Source organism: Drosophila innubila, assembly GCF_004354385.1.
Source record: "Drosophila innubila isolate TH190305 chromosome 2R unlocalized genomic scaffold, UK_Dinn_1.0 1_C_2R, whole genome shotgun sequence".
Taxonomy (NCBI): domain Eukaryota; kingdom Metazoa; phylum Arthropoda; class Insecta; order Diptera; family Drosophilidae; genus Drosophila; species Drosophila innubila.
Genome location: NW_022995374.1, coordinates 12761755 through 12780107, shown reverse-complemented (window position 1 = coordinate 12780107; position 18353 = coordinate 12761755). Strand labels below are relative to the sequence as shown.

General features: G+C 36.9%; 4 protein-coding genes across 5 annotated transcripts in view; 1 reads left to right on the top strand and 3 right to left on the bottom strand.

The window, feature by feature from the left end:
• The window catches only part of LOC117785645 (locomotion-related protein Hikaru genki), a 29273-nt gene that overhangs the window by 6662 nt on the left and 4258 nt on the right, over nt 1-18353 (top strand). The window contains exons 2-5 of one of the 2 annotated variants that reach the window (XM_034623776.1): nt 12853-13953; nt 15885-16109; nt 16940-17037; nt 17510-17584. In XM_034623776.1, the coding sequence (XP_034479667.1) occupies nt 12853-13953; nt 15885-16109; nt 16940-17037; nt 17510-17584 (1499 nt within the window). The remainder of the gene's footprint in view (nt 1-12852; nt 13954-15884; nt 16110-16939; nt 17038-17509; nt 17585-18353) is intronic. The other variant, XM_034623777.1, reaches the window with a different exon arrangement.
• LOC117785647 (cytochrome P450 4p1-like) lies at nt 424-2678 on the bottom strand. Its single transcript, XM_034623780.1, has 8 exons — nt 2438-2678; nt 2169-2369; nt 2031-2112; nt 1767-1867; nt 1432-1702; nt 1154-1374; nt 733-1047; nt 424-675 (listed from the first exon to the last, which is right to left on the bottom strand). Exons 1-8 carry the CDS (start codon nt 2637-2639, stop codon nt 515-517), a joined length of 1554 nt encoding a protein of 517 aa, XP_034479671.1. The 5' UTR covers nt 2640-2678; the 3' UTR covers nt 424-514.
• LOC117785756 lies at nt 3192-11104 on the bottom strand. The gene is made up of 24 exons (XM_034623973.1): nt 10856-11104; nt 10588-10788; nt 10450-10531; nt 10172-10272; nt 9836-10106; nt 9558-9778; nt 9127-9441; nt 8911-9067; nt 7998-8161; nt 7731-7931; nt 7594-7675; nt 7324-7424; nt 6989-7259; nt 6711-6931; nt 6262-6576; nt 6061-6202; nt 5256-5470; nt 4988-5188; nt 4850-4931; nt 4622-4722; nt 4288-4558; nt 4010-4230; nt 3586-3900; nt 3192-3522 (listed from the first exon to the last, which is right to left on the bottom strand). Exons 1-24 carry the CDS (start codon nt 11055-11057, stop codon nt 3362-3364), a joined length of 4614 nt encoding a protein of 1537 aa, XP_034479864.1. The 5' UTR covers nt 11058-11104; the 3' UTR covers nt 3192-3361.
• LOC117785646 (cytochrome P450 4p1-like) lies at nt 5981-8228 on the bottom strand. Its single transcript, XM_034623778.1, has 8 exons — nt 7998-8228; nt 7731-7931; nt 7594-7675; nt 7324-7424; nt 6989-7259; nt 6711-6931; nt 6262-6576; nt 5981-6202 (listed from the first exon to the last, which is right to left on the bottom strand). The coding sequence occupies exons 1-8, from the start codon at nt 8197-8199 to the stop codon at nt 6030-6032; spliced, it is 1566 nt and encodes a 521-aa protein (XP_034479669.1). The 5' UTR covers nt 8200-8228; the 3' UTR covers nt 5981-6029.

Here is an 18353-nt window from a genome sequence, read left to right as displayed (position 1 = left end):
GTAATTCACATTTGTAGATCTTATCTGAGATTTTTTAAATGACACTAGGCTTATAAATATCTAGTTTTTAATTGCAGTAATTCAAGTTTTATCAAAGCGTATAACCTAGTTATAGCAACAGACAAAGCTGCCCGACTGATATATACCAATATACTAAACGTTTTGGGATTGTTCAAAGATGTATTTTTTATCTAAGCTTTCATTAACTTTGATTTTATCTTGTAAAAAAAAAATTATTATTTTGTTTAACTAAGGGATTCAGCAGCGTTTACTTACTGATAATACCCTGTAGTTGAAATCAACATAAATATTATAATAAAAACACAGTTAAATTGAAAAAAATTTTTGTTTATTAAGCTTTTTAAAGATTCTTAATATTTTAAGAACCATTAGGCAATTTTAATTTGTAAATTAATGTCAAAAAGGTTATTTACCTTTTTAAATATGAATACATTCAAGTTTAAAGTCAATTAAATTTCATCAATCATCAACAGCTAGAGCCAAATTTCATCCATTATTTTCGCCTTACTAACTTCACTTTAATATTGTTATTGGTACGAAGTGTAAGGCCCATGTTAAAGACAAAGTCTTTGGGATCCACGAGAGGTAGAATTTTGAAGTGTTTGATTACAGCAATAAGCAGAGTCTTCATCTCCAACATGGCGTACTTTTGACCTGTAATTTGGATAAGAAAATAAATAAATAAATTTTTTAATAATATCCCTTACTGACCTATGCAATTGCGTTGACCGGCACTAAAGGGTATGTAAGCATATGTATGACGATCCTTTGAGTTATCGGGTAGGAAACGTTCAGGTCGGAACTCATCAGGGGAGTCCCAGTATTTGGTATTGCGATGGATGTCGAAAACATGCAGAGTAATCTGAGATCCGGCAGGAAGAATTAAGCCATTGGCCAGTTGAGTTTCCCGAACCGTTTGACGGCCCAGCATTGGTACCGATGGGAACATACGCATCGTTTCCTTCACAAAACAATCTAAATATTTAAGCTTCGAAATCTGATTGATGTCTAGATTGCTAAAGTCATCTGGAATTTAAAGAAAATATAGAAAAAGAGAGCTAGTTCAGATATCAAATATAAAAAATAGGCAAATAGATAAATTTATAAGTAGAGAAAAGCTGGAGAAGCTTACCATCTATTAGCTCCGAGATTTCCTGGAAACAAAGCTCCTGTTTATCGGCATAAAGCGACATGTTCATCAGACAAAATATGAGACCCATGGATGTGGTATCGAAGCCCTCGAACATCAGGGTATCCACCTCTTCGCAAATACCCTCGTGATCAATTAGACCATCCTTCTCAGCAAAGATCAGAGTGTCCAGCATGGCAAAGCGTTGTTTCTTATTGATGTAACTAATTTCAGATGGAAGATAGATTAGATATTCTGTCCTACACTCACTTTTTACTCACATATCATCATCTGCCACTTGTGAACTTGGACGATGTTCCAATTCATCATTGAGAAGTAGACGACGCTTGGCAATAATTTCACTAGAGAAATCGTGGACCACTTTAAGTGGAGGAGCATCCTTTTTAGCACCAATTAGCTCATAAATTGTTTTGTTCCAGTAAATGGGATTGCTCAAACGTTTTATAAATCGCTTCTCAATCATAGCAAAGTTCTGTCGATAAAGATCTCCCTTCTCGGCCATATCATCCAGCTTGACACCCATCGCAGTCTCTGAGAAGCAGTAGATAAATATAGAAACTCAAGCAAGTTATAATCTTAAATCTAATAAGCTCACCACAAATGCTGTTGAGTGTGAATCTTGGAATCAACTCGCTGAGCGAGATAAGAGTCTCGGATTGACCTTGAAACTGTTTGATAAACTTAAGACTTTCAGCTCTGTTGAAAAAAAAAAATAAATTTAATTAAATAAGGGACTGACTCAATAGAACATTTTGATTTTCGCACAAGGAAGTTTTGAAAAAATGTATCTTTATCTAAATAATAATTGTTTTAGCATGTTTAATATAATTTCTTAATAAATTCATAGCCCTAAACTCACTTGAATATCTCCTCAAACTGTCCCAAGATATTGAAATGGAATGTAGGCGTTAACATCTTGCGTCGACTGTGCCATTTCTTATCTGCAATCGAATAAAATGAGTCATGCAACCACAAAGTTCACTTTATTACGGCTTACCTGTAGATGTGAGCAATCCAGTGCGTAGAGCTGGTTGTAGAAAATCGTATATCAGTGATTTGGTTATCAGACTCTGATCATTCAATATCAACTCGGCATTCTCTGCATCAATTATGTTGTAAACGGATAGGCCAAAGGCATACTCCAGATAGCTGGTTCCCATTTCTTTGGCCTTGTGGCGTGAGTCCTGAAAAAATTCCGCTATGTGGACATAATGAATGTTAAGGTTGTGCACAACACTTGCTTGTTTCAATTGCCACAAGACTTACCATCGTTTGTGCCATACACATCAAAGGAATTGCCAAAGATTGTTTTTCCTTTGGCCACAGGAGCAATGCTCTCCACAGGACGACCATCCTTGGTTCTCACACGAGGTGCAAAGAAAGCAAGGACCACGTAATCCTTGTTGATTTGGTACAGCCAATAGAAGAGGATACCAATTGCAATAACCACCAGCAAGCTAAGTCCCATTTTAAACCATTCGCTTCAGCCTTAATTCGGTGACTAAAGTTTGTTTGAATTCTCGCACCATTTATGCTATAAACATTCGTCGACACTATCATAAATAATGCTGATATGAGTGCGTTGTTGTATTTAGTACAAGCTAAACAACAAATGGTTAGTCAGTCAATTTAAGAAGTGTATAAATAGATTAAGAAATTCCTATTTTAGCTGATTGACCGACTGGTTTATTGTTCACCTCAATACATTAACTGCAGTTTAATCTAAATTTCTAAGACAATGATAGCGACAAAAATGAAATGCATTATAAGATTATAGTTTTATTATATAAGAACTTATTTAAATTGTCTTATGTTTTAAGTGTACAGATTTTGGCAATAATAAAAAATTAAACAAAATACAGTATTGATGGTTTGTCACTAACAAATTCTGCAATGTAATTGTAGATACCCTGTGACTTTTTTCTTAAAGCGTATATTTAATATGCAATGTTACTTAATAATTACAAAATATGTGAATTAATTAAAATTTTTTTAAGCTACTTCGTTTATTCAGTTTTTTACTTAGAAAACCTGAAGCAAATTTCATTGAGTAATTAAACAACGTAATATATCAAATACTATAACTTGTATTGAGCTTTTTTTTATATGCTAATGAACGATAATCAATACAATCGTTCTCAGCTCTGTAAGCTTGCTTATTCATCATGACTTAACACTAATTTAAAACAATTATATTCGCCTTACAAACTTAACTTTAATATTGTTATTCGTACGTAGTATGAGGCCCGCGTTAAAGACTATTTCTTTGTTATTAATGGTTGGAACAATTTTGAATTGCTTGAGCACAACGATTAGGAGAGTCTTCATCTCCATCATGGCATACTTTTGACCTTTAAATATGATTTTAAAATTTATCAATAAAATTATTGATAATATTCCTTAGATATACTGACCTATGCAATTGCGTTGACCGGCACTAAAGGGTATATAAGCATAGGTATGACGATCCTTCGAGTTTTCGGGCAAAAAACGTTCTGGTCGGAACTCATCAGGGGAATCCCAGTAATTGCTATTGCGATGAATTTCAAAAACATGCACAGTGATTTGACAACGGGCAGGAAGAATGAGGCCATTGACCAGTTCCGTTTCCCGAACCGTTTGCCGACCTAGCATCGGTGCCGAGGGGAACATACGCATCGTTTCCTTCACAAAACAATCTAAATATTTAAGTTTCGATATCTGATTGATGTCCAAATTGCTGAGGTCATCTAGTTATTTACAAAATATGCGAGTGAAAGTTCAGATATAAGAATAAATGGATAGGTTAGTAAGTGTATAGGTATAGACACTTCCTGGGTATAATCTGGACAAGCTTACCATCTATAAACTCCGAGATTTCCTGGAAACAAAGCTCCTGTTTATCGGCATAGAGAGACATGTTCATCAGCCCAAATATAAGACCCATGGATGTGGTATCGAAGCCCTCGAACATAAGGGTATCCACCTCCTCGCAAATACCCTCGTGATCAATTAGACCATCCTTCTCGGCAAAGATCAGAGTGTCCAGCATAGCGAAGCGTTGTTTCTTGTTAATGTAACTAATTTCAGATGGAAGATAGATTAGATATTCTGTCCTACACTCACTTTTTACTCACATATCATCATCTGCCGCCTGGGAACTTTGACGATTTTGCAGCTCCTCTTTTAGAAGTAAACGACGCTTGGCAATAATTTCACTGGAGAAATCGTGCACTACTTTAAGTGCAGGAGCATCTTCCTTAGCTCCAAACAACTCATAAATAGTTTTGTTCCAATAAAACGGATTACTCAAACGTTTGATGAAACCCTTTTCAATCATCGCAAAACTCTCACGATAAAAATCTCCTTTCTCGGCCATATCATCCAGTTTGACGCCCATTGCAGTCTCTGTGGAGATAAAGTTATAGTTCAATTTCTGTAATAATAATTAATAAATTTTAATAATCCCACCACAGATACTGTTGAGCGTAAATCTTGGAATAAGCTCACTGAGAGAGATAAGAGTCTCGGATTGACTTTGAAATTGATTTACGAACTTCAGACTTTCAGCTCTGTACGGAAAGATTAAAAAGTACTTTAATTGGGAGACTGATTTAGTTGTATACTAGATGAAAGCGTTAAAAAAAATTACTGATTCATGGAGATCGTCTTTAATAAAATTGCTATGTTTCAACTAACTTGAAGATCTCTTCAAACTGTTCCAAAATATTAAAATGAAATGTAGGCGTTAACATCTTGCGTCGACTGTGCCATTTCTTATCTGCAAACGAATAAAATGAGTCATTCAATTCAAAGATTCACTCTACTGTGGCTCACCTGTAGATGTGAGTAGTCCAGTGCGTAGTGCTGGATGTAGAAAGTCGTATAACGGAGCTTTGGATATCAGATTTTGATCGTTCAACACCAACTCTGCATTCTCCGCGTCAATTATGATGTAAATGGGCTTACCAAAAGAGTACTTCAAATAACTCATGCCAATTTCTTTTGCATTAGTGCGCAATTCCTGAAAGAGTTCCGCTGAAAGGACAAGAGGAAGATCGAGATTGTTCACAACAAATTTTTAAGCCAATTAGTTAAAGCTTACCATTGTTCTTTCCATACAAGTCAAAGGAATTGCCAAAGATTGTTTTGCCCTTGGCCACAGGAGCAATGCTCTCTACAGGACGCCCATCCTTGGTTTTTATACGTGGTGCAAAGAGCGCCAGGACAACATAGTCCTTGTTGATCTGGTATAGCCAGAAGAGAAGGCTACCAATTGCAATAAGCACTAACAAAGACAGTCCCATTTTGAACCGTTCGCTTCAGTCTCGACTTGGCGACTAAAGCGCTTTTGTAATCTCGCTCTATTCATGCAATTCACATCTCACTTGATTTCGTTATTTTATTAAGAGACTTATAAATGTGTAGTTTTTTAATTGCAGTAATTCAAGTTTTATCAAAGCTACTATTCCAGTTAAAGCTTTAGACATATTTGGGCGGACTGATAAATAAATTTTCTTAACGTTTAGAGATAGTTATAAAATTGAATTTTACGTAAGTTTAAGTTAATGTAATTGAAAGTTTATTTAATGAGAAAAATGTAGTCTTCAACAAAATAACATGAAAGTACTTGGAAAAAAGACATTCAGTAAAATTGATTTTCTGGCTTGACCGAACAGTTCAGCAGTGCTAAAAAACTATTAATAACCCTGCAGTTGATGTCTAAATTTATTATAGATAAATGAAAATTTAAATTTTTAAAGAGATCAGACTTATTGGGCTTTTCAAAATTTCCGAGCATTCTAAACAAATGTAATCAGTTTATACAAATAAAATAATACGAAAAGTTTATTTACTTTTAAAGAATATACCTGTGTATCTATTGAATAAAGTTTTTTCGTCTTACAAACTTTACTTTAATATTGTTATTGGTACGTAGTGTAAGGCCTGCGTTAAAGGAGAAATCTTTGGTATTTTCGAGTGGAAGAATTTTGAACTGCTTAAGCACAACGATCAGTAGAGTCTTCATCTCCAACACGGCATACTTTTGACCTGTAAGCAATTGTATAAAATATATCAAACATTTTCACTACAAAAATTCTTAAACTGACCTATGCAATTGCGTTGACCGGCACTAAAGGGTATATAAGCATATGTATGACGATCCTTGGAGTTTTCGGGTAGGAAACGTTCAGGTCGGAACTCATCAGGGGAATCCCAGTATTTGGTATTGCGATGGATGTCAAAAACATGAATGGTGATCTGAGAACGGGCAGGAAGAATTAGGCCATTGGCCAGTTCCGTTTCTCTAACTGTTTGACGACCTACACCCGGCACCGATGGGAACATACGCATCGTTTCCTTCACAAAGCAATCTAAATATTTAAGCTTCGATATCTGATTGATGTCCAGGTTGCTGAGGTCATCTGGAATTTAAAATGAAGAAAAACGGGTTCATGAGTTATTATATATATATGTTAGATCGGATTAGATATAAACCTATATAAAAGATACTCATATTTTATATTTAAATTATAAAAAAATAAAAACAAAAAATTACCTTCTATGAACTCGGAGACTTCCTGAAAACAAAGCTCCTGTTTATCGGCATAAAGAGACATGTTCATCAGTCCAAATATGAGACCCATGGATGTGGTATCGAAGCCCTCGAACATTAGGGTATCCACCTCTTCGCAAATACCCTCGTGATCAATTAGACCATCCTTCTCGGCAAAGATCAGAGTGTCCAGCATGGCAAAGCGTTGTTTCTTGTTGATGTAACTAATTTCAGATGGAAGATAGATTAGATATTCTGTCTCTCACTCACTTTTTACTCACATATCATCATCTGCCACTTGTGAACTTTGACGATGTTCCAATTCATCATTGAGAAGTAGACGACGCTTGGCAATAATTTCACTTGAGAAATCGTGTACCACTTTAAGTGCAGGAGCATCTTCCTTTGCTCTAAACAACTCATAAATTGTTTTGTTCCAGTAAATGGTATTGCTCAAACGTTTTATGAATCGCTTCTCAATCATAGCAAAGTTCTGTCGATAAAGATCTCCCTTCTCGGCCATATCATCCAGCTTGACGCCCATCGCAGTTTCTGAGAAGCAGTAGATAAAAATAGAGTCTCCAGCAAGATATGATCATAAATCTAATAAGCTCACCACAAATGCTGTTGAGTGTGAATCTTGGTATCAATTCGCTTAGAGAGATAACAGTTTCGTATTGACCTTGGAACTGATTGACGAACTTCAGACTTTCAGCTCTGTTGGGAAAGATAACTATAAATTAATTGGGAGACTTATTCAGTTGAATTGATGAAAGAATGACTTCAAGAAAGCGTTTTAACAAATTTTAGATGGTAAATTGGTAGATATAGAGATTCTTATAAATTTTGGTGTTGTCTTTAATAATATTGCAATATTTAAACTCACTTGAAAATCTCCTCAAACTGTCCCAAGATATTGAAGTGAAATGAAGGCGTTAGCATCTTGCGTCGACTGTGCCATTTCTTATCTAAAATGGATGATGTTAGTCGATCAACTTTAAAGTTCACTATATTTTGGTCTACCTGTAGATGTAAGCAGTCCAGTGCGTAGTGCTGGATGCAGAAAGTCATATGAAGGTGCTTTGGATATCAAGTTTTGATCGTTCAATACTGACTCTGCATTTTCTGCATCTATTATGAGGTAATTGGGCATACCAAATGAATACCTCAAATAACTCATGCCAAATTTTTTTGCGTCATTGCGCAACTCCTGAAAGTATTCCGCTGGAAGGATAACAATATTGTTGAGGATCTGCACAACATATTTGAAGTCAATAAGATGAAGCTCACCTTCGTTTTTTCCATACATGTCAAAGGAATTGCCAAAGATTGTTTTGCCTTTGACCACTGGAGCAATGCTCTCCACAGGACGCCCATCCTTGGTCCTTACTCGAGGTGCAAAGAAAGCGAGAACATAATAGTCCTTGTTCTTCTGATAGAGCCAATAGAAGAGGCTACCGATTGCAATAGCCACCAACAAACACAGTCCCATTTCAAACCATTCGCTTCAAACTCAACTTGCCGACTAAAGTAGGTTATTCATGTTATTCACATTCCTCGACACTATCAACATAAATGCTGATATGAGTGCGTTGTTTGTACTCAGTGCAAGCTAAACAATAAATAGTCTGTGGGGTTCAACAAGTGTATAAATAGATTTACGAACTCTCAATGGTTTTAGTGATTGACCAATTGGTTTATTGTAAGTCGCTAAATTGCAGTAATTGCAGCCTTCTAAGTTAATAATAGCAACAAAAATTCCAAATATTATGAGATATAATCGTACTTTAAGTTTGGCAATAATAAAAATAAAAACAAAGTGCAGTTTTAATGATTTGTTATGTTTCTGCATTGTGAGGTGTAGATACCCTGCACTTATTTCCTTAAAGCATTTACTTAATAAGCTTTTAAATAGTTAGTTTGATAAGTACTCCACAGCGTATACTTAATATGATTAATAATGAACTACTTTCTATCGTAGATACATACTTCTACTTTTAAAATCTAAGGAAAAATTCATTGAGTTTTCGAAAGCTTTTAATCTTTTATTGAATCTATATGTTATCAAACGACGTATTATACACATACTAAAACATTTATTAAGCTTTTAAAACTATGTTAATCTGGGTTAATCAGTATAAGCGTTTTCAGCTTTCTAAAGTTGCTTATTCATCATGACTTAGCACTAATTTTAGTCAGTTATTAGCGCCTTACTAACTTCACTTTAATATTGTTCTTGGTACGTAGCGTAATGCCAGTGTTAAACACGAAGTCTTTGGGATCCACGAGAGGTAGAATTTTAAACTGTTTGAGTACAACAATGAGCAGAGTCTTCATCTCCAACATAGCATACTTTTGACCTGTAAATAATTTTATGAAATTATTCAAACAATTTTACCATAAAAATTCTTAAAATTACCTATACAATTACGTTGTCCGGCGCTGAAGGGTACATAGGCATAGGTATGACGATCCTTGGAGTTTTCGGGCAGAAAACGTTCAGGTCGGAACTCATCAGGGGAATCCCAGTGCTTGGGATTGCGATGGATGTCAAAAACATGCAGGGTGATTTGAGATCCGGTAGGAAGAATAAGGCCATTGCCTAGTTCTGTTTCCCGAACGGTTTGACGTGCCATAATCGGGACCGAGGGGAACATACGCAGCGTTTCCTTTACAAAGCAATCCAAATACTTAAGCTTCGATATCTGATTGACGTCCAGGTTACTGAAGTCATCTGAGAGTTTGAAATTGAGGAAATTAATTTAAATTGATGGATAAATCAATAAGTAGAAAGTAAGGTAGACAGTTCAATAGATAGATAACACCTGATTTAAAGCTGGAAAAACTTACCATCTATAAACTCGGAGACTTCCTGGAAACAAAGCTCCTGTTTATCGGCATAAAGAGACATATTCATCAGCCCAAATATGAGACCAATGGATGTGGTATCGAAGCCCTCGAACATTAGGGTATCCACCTCTTCGCAAATACCCTCGTGATCAATTAGACCATCCTTCTCGGCAAAGATCAGAGTGTCCAGCATGGCAAAGCGTTGTTTCTTATTGATGTAACTAATTTTATAATAAAGTTGGATTAGATATTCTGTCCCACAATGATATTTTACTCACATATCATCATCTGCCGATCGGGAACTTTGACGATTTTGCAACTCCTCTTTGAGAAGTAGACGACGCTTGGCAATAATTTCACTAGAGAAATCGTGGACCACTTTAAGTGCAGGAGCATCTTCCTTTGCTCCAAACAACTCATAAATAGTTTTGTTCCAATAAAAAGGATTACTCAAACGTTTGATAAAGCATTTTTCAATCATAGCAAAGTTCTGTCGATAAAGATCTCCCTTCTCTGCCATATCATCCAGTTTGACGCCCATCGCAGTCTCTGTAGAGAAACAATTATAGTTAAATTGTTATTATAATTATAATTTATTCATGTTATAATCCCACCACAGATACTGTTGAGTGTAAATCTTGGAATAAGCTCACTGAGAGAGATAAGACTTTCGCGTTGACCTTGAAACTGATTTACGAATTTCAGACTTTCAGCTCTGTAAAGAAAAATTAAAGAACAATTATTTGGTGGGCTAATTAAGCAGTATAGAGGGAAATCTAATACGAAATGCATCAAGCGAAGTTAATAATTAAAATTGCTTTTAGATTTTTCCAAAATGAAATAAAACACATTGTAGAAAAACATTTAGTTAAACATCATTCCTTCAACTCACTTGAAAATCTCCTCAAATTGTCCCAAGATATTGAAATGGAATGTAGGCGTTAACATCTTACGTCGACTGTGCCATTTCTTATCTAAAAATATATAAATTTAGTCAGTCAACATCAAAGTTCACTTTACTTTGGTCTACCTGTAGATGTGAGCAGTCCAGTGCGGAGTGCTGGATGTAAGAAATCATATATCAGACTCTTGGTTATAAGGTTCTGATCGTTCAGTATCAACTCTGCATTCTCTGCATCAATTATGTTGTATAGTGGCGTACCCAAGCCATATTCCAAATAGCTGGCACCCAATTCCCTGGCTCGAATGCGGGAATGCTCAAAAAATTCAGCTGCACAAACAAAAAGAAGGTCATGAACAAGGTCAAAAAAAATGTGAAGCAATTAAGCTAAACTCACCATCGTTTTTTCCATACATGTCAAAGCAATTGCCAAAGATTGTTTTGCCTTTGGGAACAGGAGCAATGCTCTCCACAGGACGACCATCCTTGGTTCTCACACGAGGTGCAAAGAACGCCAGGACGTAATAGTCCTTGTTCTTCTGGTAGAGCCAATAGAAGAGGCTACCGATTGCAATAAGCACCAACAAACACAGTCCCATTTCAAACCATTCGCTTCAGTCTCAATTTGGTGACTAAAGTTTGTTTGAATACTCGCACAACTCATGCTATTCACAATTGTCGACACTATCTGAGGTCTAGTAAATGCCGCTAAAGATAAGATTATTTTTGTACGACACAAGCCTCACAATGAATAGTCTGTCTTGTTCAACAGGTTTATTAATTCAAGTACGTATGTATTAATAAAATATAGATATTGACTGATTAACAGATTGACTCGGTATTGCAACTTTATCTAAGCTTCTACTAACCCAGTAAAAATGACTTGTCATGCTTGACTAAGCAATTAATCAGTGCGTAACTAGCACACACCCTGTAGATTATTGATAAATACCACAAGGCGTATACGTCATATGCGCTTAGGAAAAATATTTAATAGGCAGTTGACAATAAAATGCATTGTAACAAAAAGAATTATTATAACAGCGAAAAATAAGGAATAATAAGAATAATTAGATTGAAATTAAAATATGGCTGCGAAAAAAATGTTTGAAAAATATTCTGCGTACAAAAGCTAGGAGAAAACTTGTTGATTTATGTATAATAGGAATTTTTAGAATATTCTATTGTACATCTGTACATTTTTGCTGATGATTCTAAATAATAGTCAGGCAAAACTTAGCCAAAATATTAAAAAGTATTACTAAAAAGTTCATGGCCTGATCTCGACTATCTCTAAATTTTACAGGGTAAAAACAAAGCGTGTGATTTACATTTGCAATCTTTTTGAATACTAGTTGGCTGCTGCTGCAATTATTGAACAGTTGTTGAAATGTAAACAGCTATTTTAATAAATTCAAATGTATTATTTAATCAATTTAATGGATTGTTAAGTACTTGCATCTAAAAAGTTGCCTAAATAAAACTTGTTTCTAACTAAATTAAAAATGCAGTTGAGTAAACATTATTACAAGCAATTTGACTAGAAGCTAAGTATATATATAATAATAAAGATACAATATCTTTTGCATATGTAACTATGGTTATGCTATATTGCATCACTTGAAACATTGCCAGAGCTTTTGTAATTGAGTTGAAGAGCATTGGAGTGTTTTTTCGCACTTTGAGATACATTTCGTTGGGTGAGGTTGAGATACATTTAGTTAGCTTCGCTTTGCTTTGCTAATTGCCAATTGAATTACATAAATTACGAGAGCATAATGCAATTTAGCTGCTTTACACTGCATTTGACCTACTTTCAGTTGGTTACACAAGCAAATGCATACAAACATACATACACTTACAGATGTAGATACATATGTATCTGCAATAAAAGTTGCTTAAAAAAAATGGGAGGAAAAACTTTAATGCCGCCGACGGGGCGACATCATTTGTTGCAGTTGTCCAAAGCAACTCGGCAGCTTGAACTAAAGTCAAGTGAAATAAGGAAAATGGAAAATGGAAAATGACGACGCAGTTCGGACGGAAAATGTTTGCATGACTTTCCTTCATTGCAAATTGAAACTAACAAGTGTGTGGCTGTGTGTGTGTGTGTGTGTGTGTGTGTGTGTGTGTGTGTGTGTGTGTACAGGAAATGCCAAATGCCAATGCCAGGCACACATAGATACACACACACACATATACATATATATATGTATGCAGGCATTTGGTTATTGGAAAATTTGCAATTTCGATTGCACTTCAAAGTCAGTCAAAGTTGCCAAGTTATTAAATTAGATCATATATGAAATATTTATGGCGAAAGTTTAACCAGCTCTTAAGCTATCCTTGTCTAACTCTTCCGCACCCGCTCTCCGTCTCTTTCTTTCATTGTAGATGCCTCACCAGGTTGTCGAGCACCGGATGTGCGCTTCACGATTGTCAAACCGGAAATCACAACGGAGCAGCCGTATGCAAAGTTCGAGACAACGCAGGTTTATCTGCCGGAGGATTTCACCACCGCCGATGTGGAATTCGTGGAGAAGAAGCAGCATGCGCCGAATGAGAATCATGCCGCTTTTGTGAATCCCTATGCAATGGACTTTGGCGAGGATGCACATCATCACAATCTGCATGCGGCGGATGCGGCGGCGAGTCTCGTCGATGACACCGCCATGGCCGACGACGAGGATGAGCTGCACGGCGCCGAGCTGGAGGAGGGCGCCTACAAGCGACTCAACACCAACCGCAAGCAGGGCAAGAAGCGACGTTCCGGCTCCGGACGCAGACGTCGACTGGAGAACGAGAACGGACAGACCGGACGTGTGCGTGGCAGTCGCTACAAGCGTCATGCCATACTCCACGACGAGGAGGCGTCGGCGGACACGGATCGCTGGGCGGGCAGCAAACTGGCAGCCGATGGCGATGTCTACTATGTGCACATTGCGGACATACTCAAGTCCAGGGAGCCCAATCGACAGCTGCGCGCCAAGCTGCACAAGCTGAAGCAGAAGGCGCGTTTGAATAAATGCCTAGCCGGCAGTGTGAATGAGAAGTGCAAGAAGTTGCTGGAGAAGCTGAAGATCAAGCAGACAGAGGAGCAGGCGGAGAAGCAGGCGGAGAAGCAGGCGGAGACAGAGCAGAAGACGGAGAAGGAGACAGAGACGCAGACGGAGACGGAGAAGGAGTCGGAGCAGCTGCATTATCGTCGTCGCGGTGACAGTCACGCTGCTGAGCTCGACCAGCGTGACTTGGAACCGCATTGGCAACGACAACGTTCGCGTCAGCGTCGTGCTGTTGCCAAAGGCGATGCCGGACAGCTGGACAGTGAGCAGCTGGTTCAGCTGGTCCAGCTGGAGGAGATTGGAAATCAGTCGAGCAGTGCAGCAGTGGCCCTGCAACGTGTAAAGCGCAAGTCGGGCAAGACCACGGGTGCACTGAGCCGTCCGAAAGGTGGTGGCGATTCCAGCTCAAAGACCACCAGTCGCAAGGACAAGGGTAAGGATTACGCCAAGCATTTGCATAGCGGCCAGACACTGGCAATGCCACAGTGCCCATGACAAATTTGTATTGCATTTGAAAGCCGCTGTCGCTGTCTCGTTGTCTGTCTGTCCGTCTGTGTTATGCTTACACACTCACACACACACACACATACACAAAGATAAACAACACAACACACACAACACACACACCTGGAGTATTGAGAGTGGAGTACACAGCGATACATAGTTACATAACATGTTACATACTTTAAAGCTAATCGCAGTCGCCTCATGGAGTCTCCAGAGTCGCCTCAATTCGACCTCATTAACATGCCACATGCCACATGCCTCATACAACATGCCACCGCTATTCTTGCTATTCTTTCACCTTGCCTTTTATTCAGCTTCGGCTTCAGCTTCAGCTTCAACTCGACTCGTCTCATTCTTTGTCGTGGTTTGTTTCGTCATCCTGCGGCTTTTCTTTTCTCCCCCTTTACTCTCTAAATATATATTCTCTTATTTGCCATTTTCATTTCTAATACCCTAGCAGAGAATATTAAAATATGGTCACAAACTTTGCAACCTCATCAATGAATTACTATTAATAGATTTATTTTTTTTAACAAATTCACATGTTTTATTTTCAGAAAAAACGTATCTTGATTTCTATTAGTTTTTACCAATTAATTATGGCTTTCTTCGGACTATTTCATTAATTAGCTGTCATAGAAAATATTTATTAAAATTTTACTTATAAATATTTGAATACAATGAATAATTTTAAGCTGCTTTTAAATTTTGCAACACAAAACTTTTTCTTTTTTTTTTCTTTTTTTTTTTCTTTTTTTTTTAAACTCATAATTGGCATAATAGTATTTGAAATTAGGGGTTAATTTTGATTTTAATCGTACTGTTGAAAATTCAACTAAGAAATACAATTGTTTTTTTTTGTTTTTAAAGATATTTTAACAAATTAAATGCATTCAGTAATTATATATTTTTTTAATAATTTTGTTATATAATCTGCAGAACTCTACAAGGGTATCAGATCTTCGTTGTGCTGAATATGACTTTTCTGGCTTGTCTTAATTTTTTTTTTGGTTTTTTTTTGGTTTGCTTTGTACTTGGCTTTTGTTTACTTTGATTCCGGTGCCGACGCTTTTGTTCGGTGTTTTTTCCTATTAGCCGTTAGACCCTTTGGAGTTGGTCAGGGTCTCTTGCCGGGCATAATATTATCTTTCATGTTATCTTTTGCCTTTTCACTCTCCGTTTTTGTGATTATTTTTTTTGACGCCTCGTTCAGCAATGAAGTTGTATCCTGTTAAGTGGCCACTCCCCCTTCCTTTGTAAGGCCGCCCCTTTAGGATTTGCTATCACTTGTCTCACTCCATTTCCGTGGCACTTTTAATGCATATCTAACAACCTTAAGTTGCCCCATTGAAGTTCAGTTTCGTAGCACGTTTCTTGCGGCTTAATGTGTGTGCTTAAGAGTTGCCACCCGCCCTCTTGGCTCTCTCTTCCACCTCTTCAGCCTGCTCTTCAGCTTCTTCTTCTTCTTCTTCTTAGTCAGCTTTTCACACGCTTTTTGTAAAGGCTTGTCAAGTCAGTGGCCACTTCAACGCATTGAAAGCTCTTAGCATCTGATAACAGAGACGTAGGGAGTATGACAGAGAGAGAGAGAGAGGGAAAGTGGAATATAGATAAGACGAAAACTCGTTGAGTCAAAGATCATTCATGCATTCAAAGCCGTCGCATTCATTTATCGCATTCACTCGCTTCGCATTCATATCATCTATCAGTCACAACAACAGCTCATTAGTTGCTTGCTCTACTTGCTCTACTCCTCCCGCTTCTACTCGTTATCCCCCTACCCCCTTTCTTAGCATGGTACATTACCCATTTCATAACGCCCTCACCTATTCTGTTCCGATTTCGCCCCAATTCTAGGCATCTATGATGAGGAGACCGGCTATCCGCCCGTTCACACCGATGACACTGAGTTCGACGAGGATGAGGAGGAGGAGGAAGAGATCGATATATTGCAACAGTTCACCGAGGTATCCGAAATACGTTTCCCGGGAGAAATTGGACCCATGGGCGATCGACGATTGTGCAAGATACGTTGTGTCAAGGGCAAGTGGGTGGGGCCATTGTGTGCCACCAACGAGGAGGGTAAGTGAACCACCCTCAACACACACGCACATGCACACGCACACATACATACATCTATATACGCTGATACATATATAGTTAATGCTTTCGAATGGAATTTTAATTATACTTACAATAGCAATACGAAAACATGTCATTACAGTAGAGACTCGTACAATAAAGACAACACAATCAAGCACACAAAATATAATAGCAACACCAGCAACAATCACAGTTGTTTCATTTCACCAACCAACTAACAAAAATACCCAACTAACCATGTGTATACAGTAGAGACTCACAAAGTGGAACTAATCTAATTAAATTCAACAAAAAAAAAAATATATATATAACAGAAATTTTAAAATTGCGTGTATTTTAATTAAATTTGAGTTTTTATTTTAAATTATATTAAAATTGATGATTAATAAAAATTAATTTTAAATTTTTTATAAAAAAGAAATTGTTATTCGCAATATACAGTAATATAAAAATATGATAAAAAAATTAAAGGTTTAATTTTATAAAAATAATTAAAAAAGGATTTTAAATAATTTAAATTTTTATATTTGATATATTTTAATCGGATTCTAAAAGTTGTAAATTACAACTTTCGGAAATTTAAGGTGTACAAAAAACCAATTGTGTCTAATTTGTGAGAGTCTACTGTATATATAAAAAATAAATTTTTCAACTGTCAGGCGTGTCTTAGTTTTCACTTTCATCAATGAACAATTCAAATCGTAAAATTTGAAGTGTTTTCTAAGCTGAATTGTGCTAGAAACGAAAACACGTCTGCTGTCGTTTAGTGTATCTGTATCTGTTGATCTAACTGACATCTTTATCTGTAGATGATAACGGCAACGTGAAGTTTCAGCCGCTGTATAAGAGCTGCCATGTCAATCGCATTCCGACTCATCTGCTGCTCAGCTATCGCAACATCTCCGTGGTAAGTGATGACAGGCAGACGCGTCCGTCAGCCGTGCCAGGAGCTGCCCCCCCTCCCCAAAAACACCACCACAACCACCAGAACCACCACAGCCACTTGCAGATACATAGATACATGACAGTTACACTCACAGATACATCCACAAACACACACATACACATACCCACAGAAGCTAGCGGAGGCTAAATGTGAGTTCAACTCAATTCCGACTGTATCTCTCTCTCCCTCGCTCTCGCTCTTTAAATAAGTCTCTCTGTCACTCTCTCTCTCTCTCTCTCTGTCTGTCTTGCTCAATTTCTCTATCATCTTTGTATCAGTAACAACAACAACAACTATTTGTCCAGCGTCATCTTTGAAAATATCGAATCAAATAATAAAAAAAATAAAATAAATTGCATCATGCATCCGCATCTGCTCTGTGCAGCACTCAGACTCTGTATTTTTGGTACTCTTTGATCTCTCTCTCTTGCAGACACCGATACCACCAAATCGCGGCTGGCGTAAAACGCGTTTATCCAAATCGACACTTGTCTCAAACACAGAAATTGTGAGTGGCCTTCGTCTGTCGTCTTCGTCTGTCGTCTTTCGTCTTTCGTCGCAACTCGTATCCGTATCTATGCATATAGTTGACATACTACTGTAGACTTCTCACATCCAACCAAAAAATACACAAAACAATTCAAAATAAACAAATGCACACAAACACACACACTAACACAAACAATATACAATATACACTGAGAGAAATTAGCATTAAGTGATATAGATCAACCAGATTTCCTATTTTTTTTTAGATTGAACGGCAGCTGAGAGTGTTGAAAGTCTCATTGTAAAAATATGCTGCATATAAAATATATATGAGATAATATACTTACTGTTTTTCCAATTTTGCCGAAATTAAACTTAGTCAGAATTACAATTTTATAGAGCAAGCTCCGTTTTCTTACAAGTCCACTCAAGTACACTGCAAGAAGTTACTTAGGTATTTTAAAAAATATGTTATTTTGTTGGCAATAAGGTCAGAATATTTTTACCATTAAAAATTAAAGTCGTCTCATAAAGTACCCTACTATAAACATTTACAAAGTTTCTCTAGCTAAGAACACATGAAACAAAAGTATTTTTTTTTAAGGATAATGTGAGTAAATTATACAAAAATAGTTATAGCTTGAAACGCGTTAATAATGGATAAAAAGCTATATTCATATTTTTATGATTATAATCCGTCAGAAACAAGTACCTCCAAGATTAGTATCTTAGATTTCTCCATACTAAAAAAATTTCTGTTTGACTGGAACATATTTATATACAGGCAC

Bases quoted from the DNA above. Each gene is read 5' to 3' on its own strand.
- LOC117785647 (XM_034623780.1), bottom strand. From the start codon at position 2,639: ATGGGACTTAGCTTGCTGGTGGTTATTGCAATTGGTATCCTCTTCTAT. The intron at 2,370-2,437 runs GTAAGTCTTGTG...ATGTCCACATAG, and splicing joins TGTGTATGGCACAAACGATG to CGGAATTTTTTCAGGACTCA. The intron at 1,048-1,153 runs GTAAGCTTCTCC...TTTAAATTCCAG, and splicing joins AATCTCGGAGCTAATAGATG to ATGACTTTAGCAATCTAGAC.
- LOC117785646 (XM_034623778.1), bottom strand. From the start codon at position 8,199: ATGGGACTGTGTTTGTTGGTGGCTATTGCAATCGGTAGCCTCTTCTAT. The intron at 7,932-7,997 runs GTGAGCTTCATC...TTATCCTTCCAG, and splicing joins CATGTATGGAAAAAACGAAG to CGGAATACTTTCAGGAGTTG. The intron at 6,203-6,261 runs GTCAGTTTAAGA...AATTGCTTACAG, and splicing joins CGGTCAACGCAATTGCATAG to GTCAAAAGTATGCCGTGTTG.
- LOC117785756 (XM_034623973.1), bottom strand. From the start codon at position 11,057: ATGGGACTGTGTTTGTTGGTGCTTATTGCAATCGGTAGCCTCTTCTAT. The intron at 6,932-6,988 runs GTGAGTAAAAAG...ATCTGAAATTAG, and splicing joins CAAGTGGCAGATGATGATAT to TTACATCAACAAGAAACAAC. The intron at 3,523-3,585 runs GTCAGTATATCT...TCATATTTAAAG, and splicing joins CGGTCAACGCAATTGCATAG to GTCAAAAGTATGCCATGATG.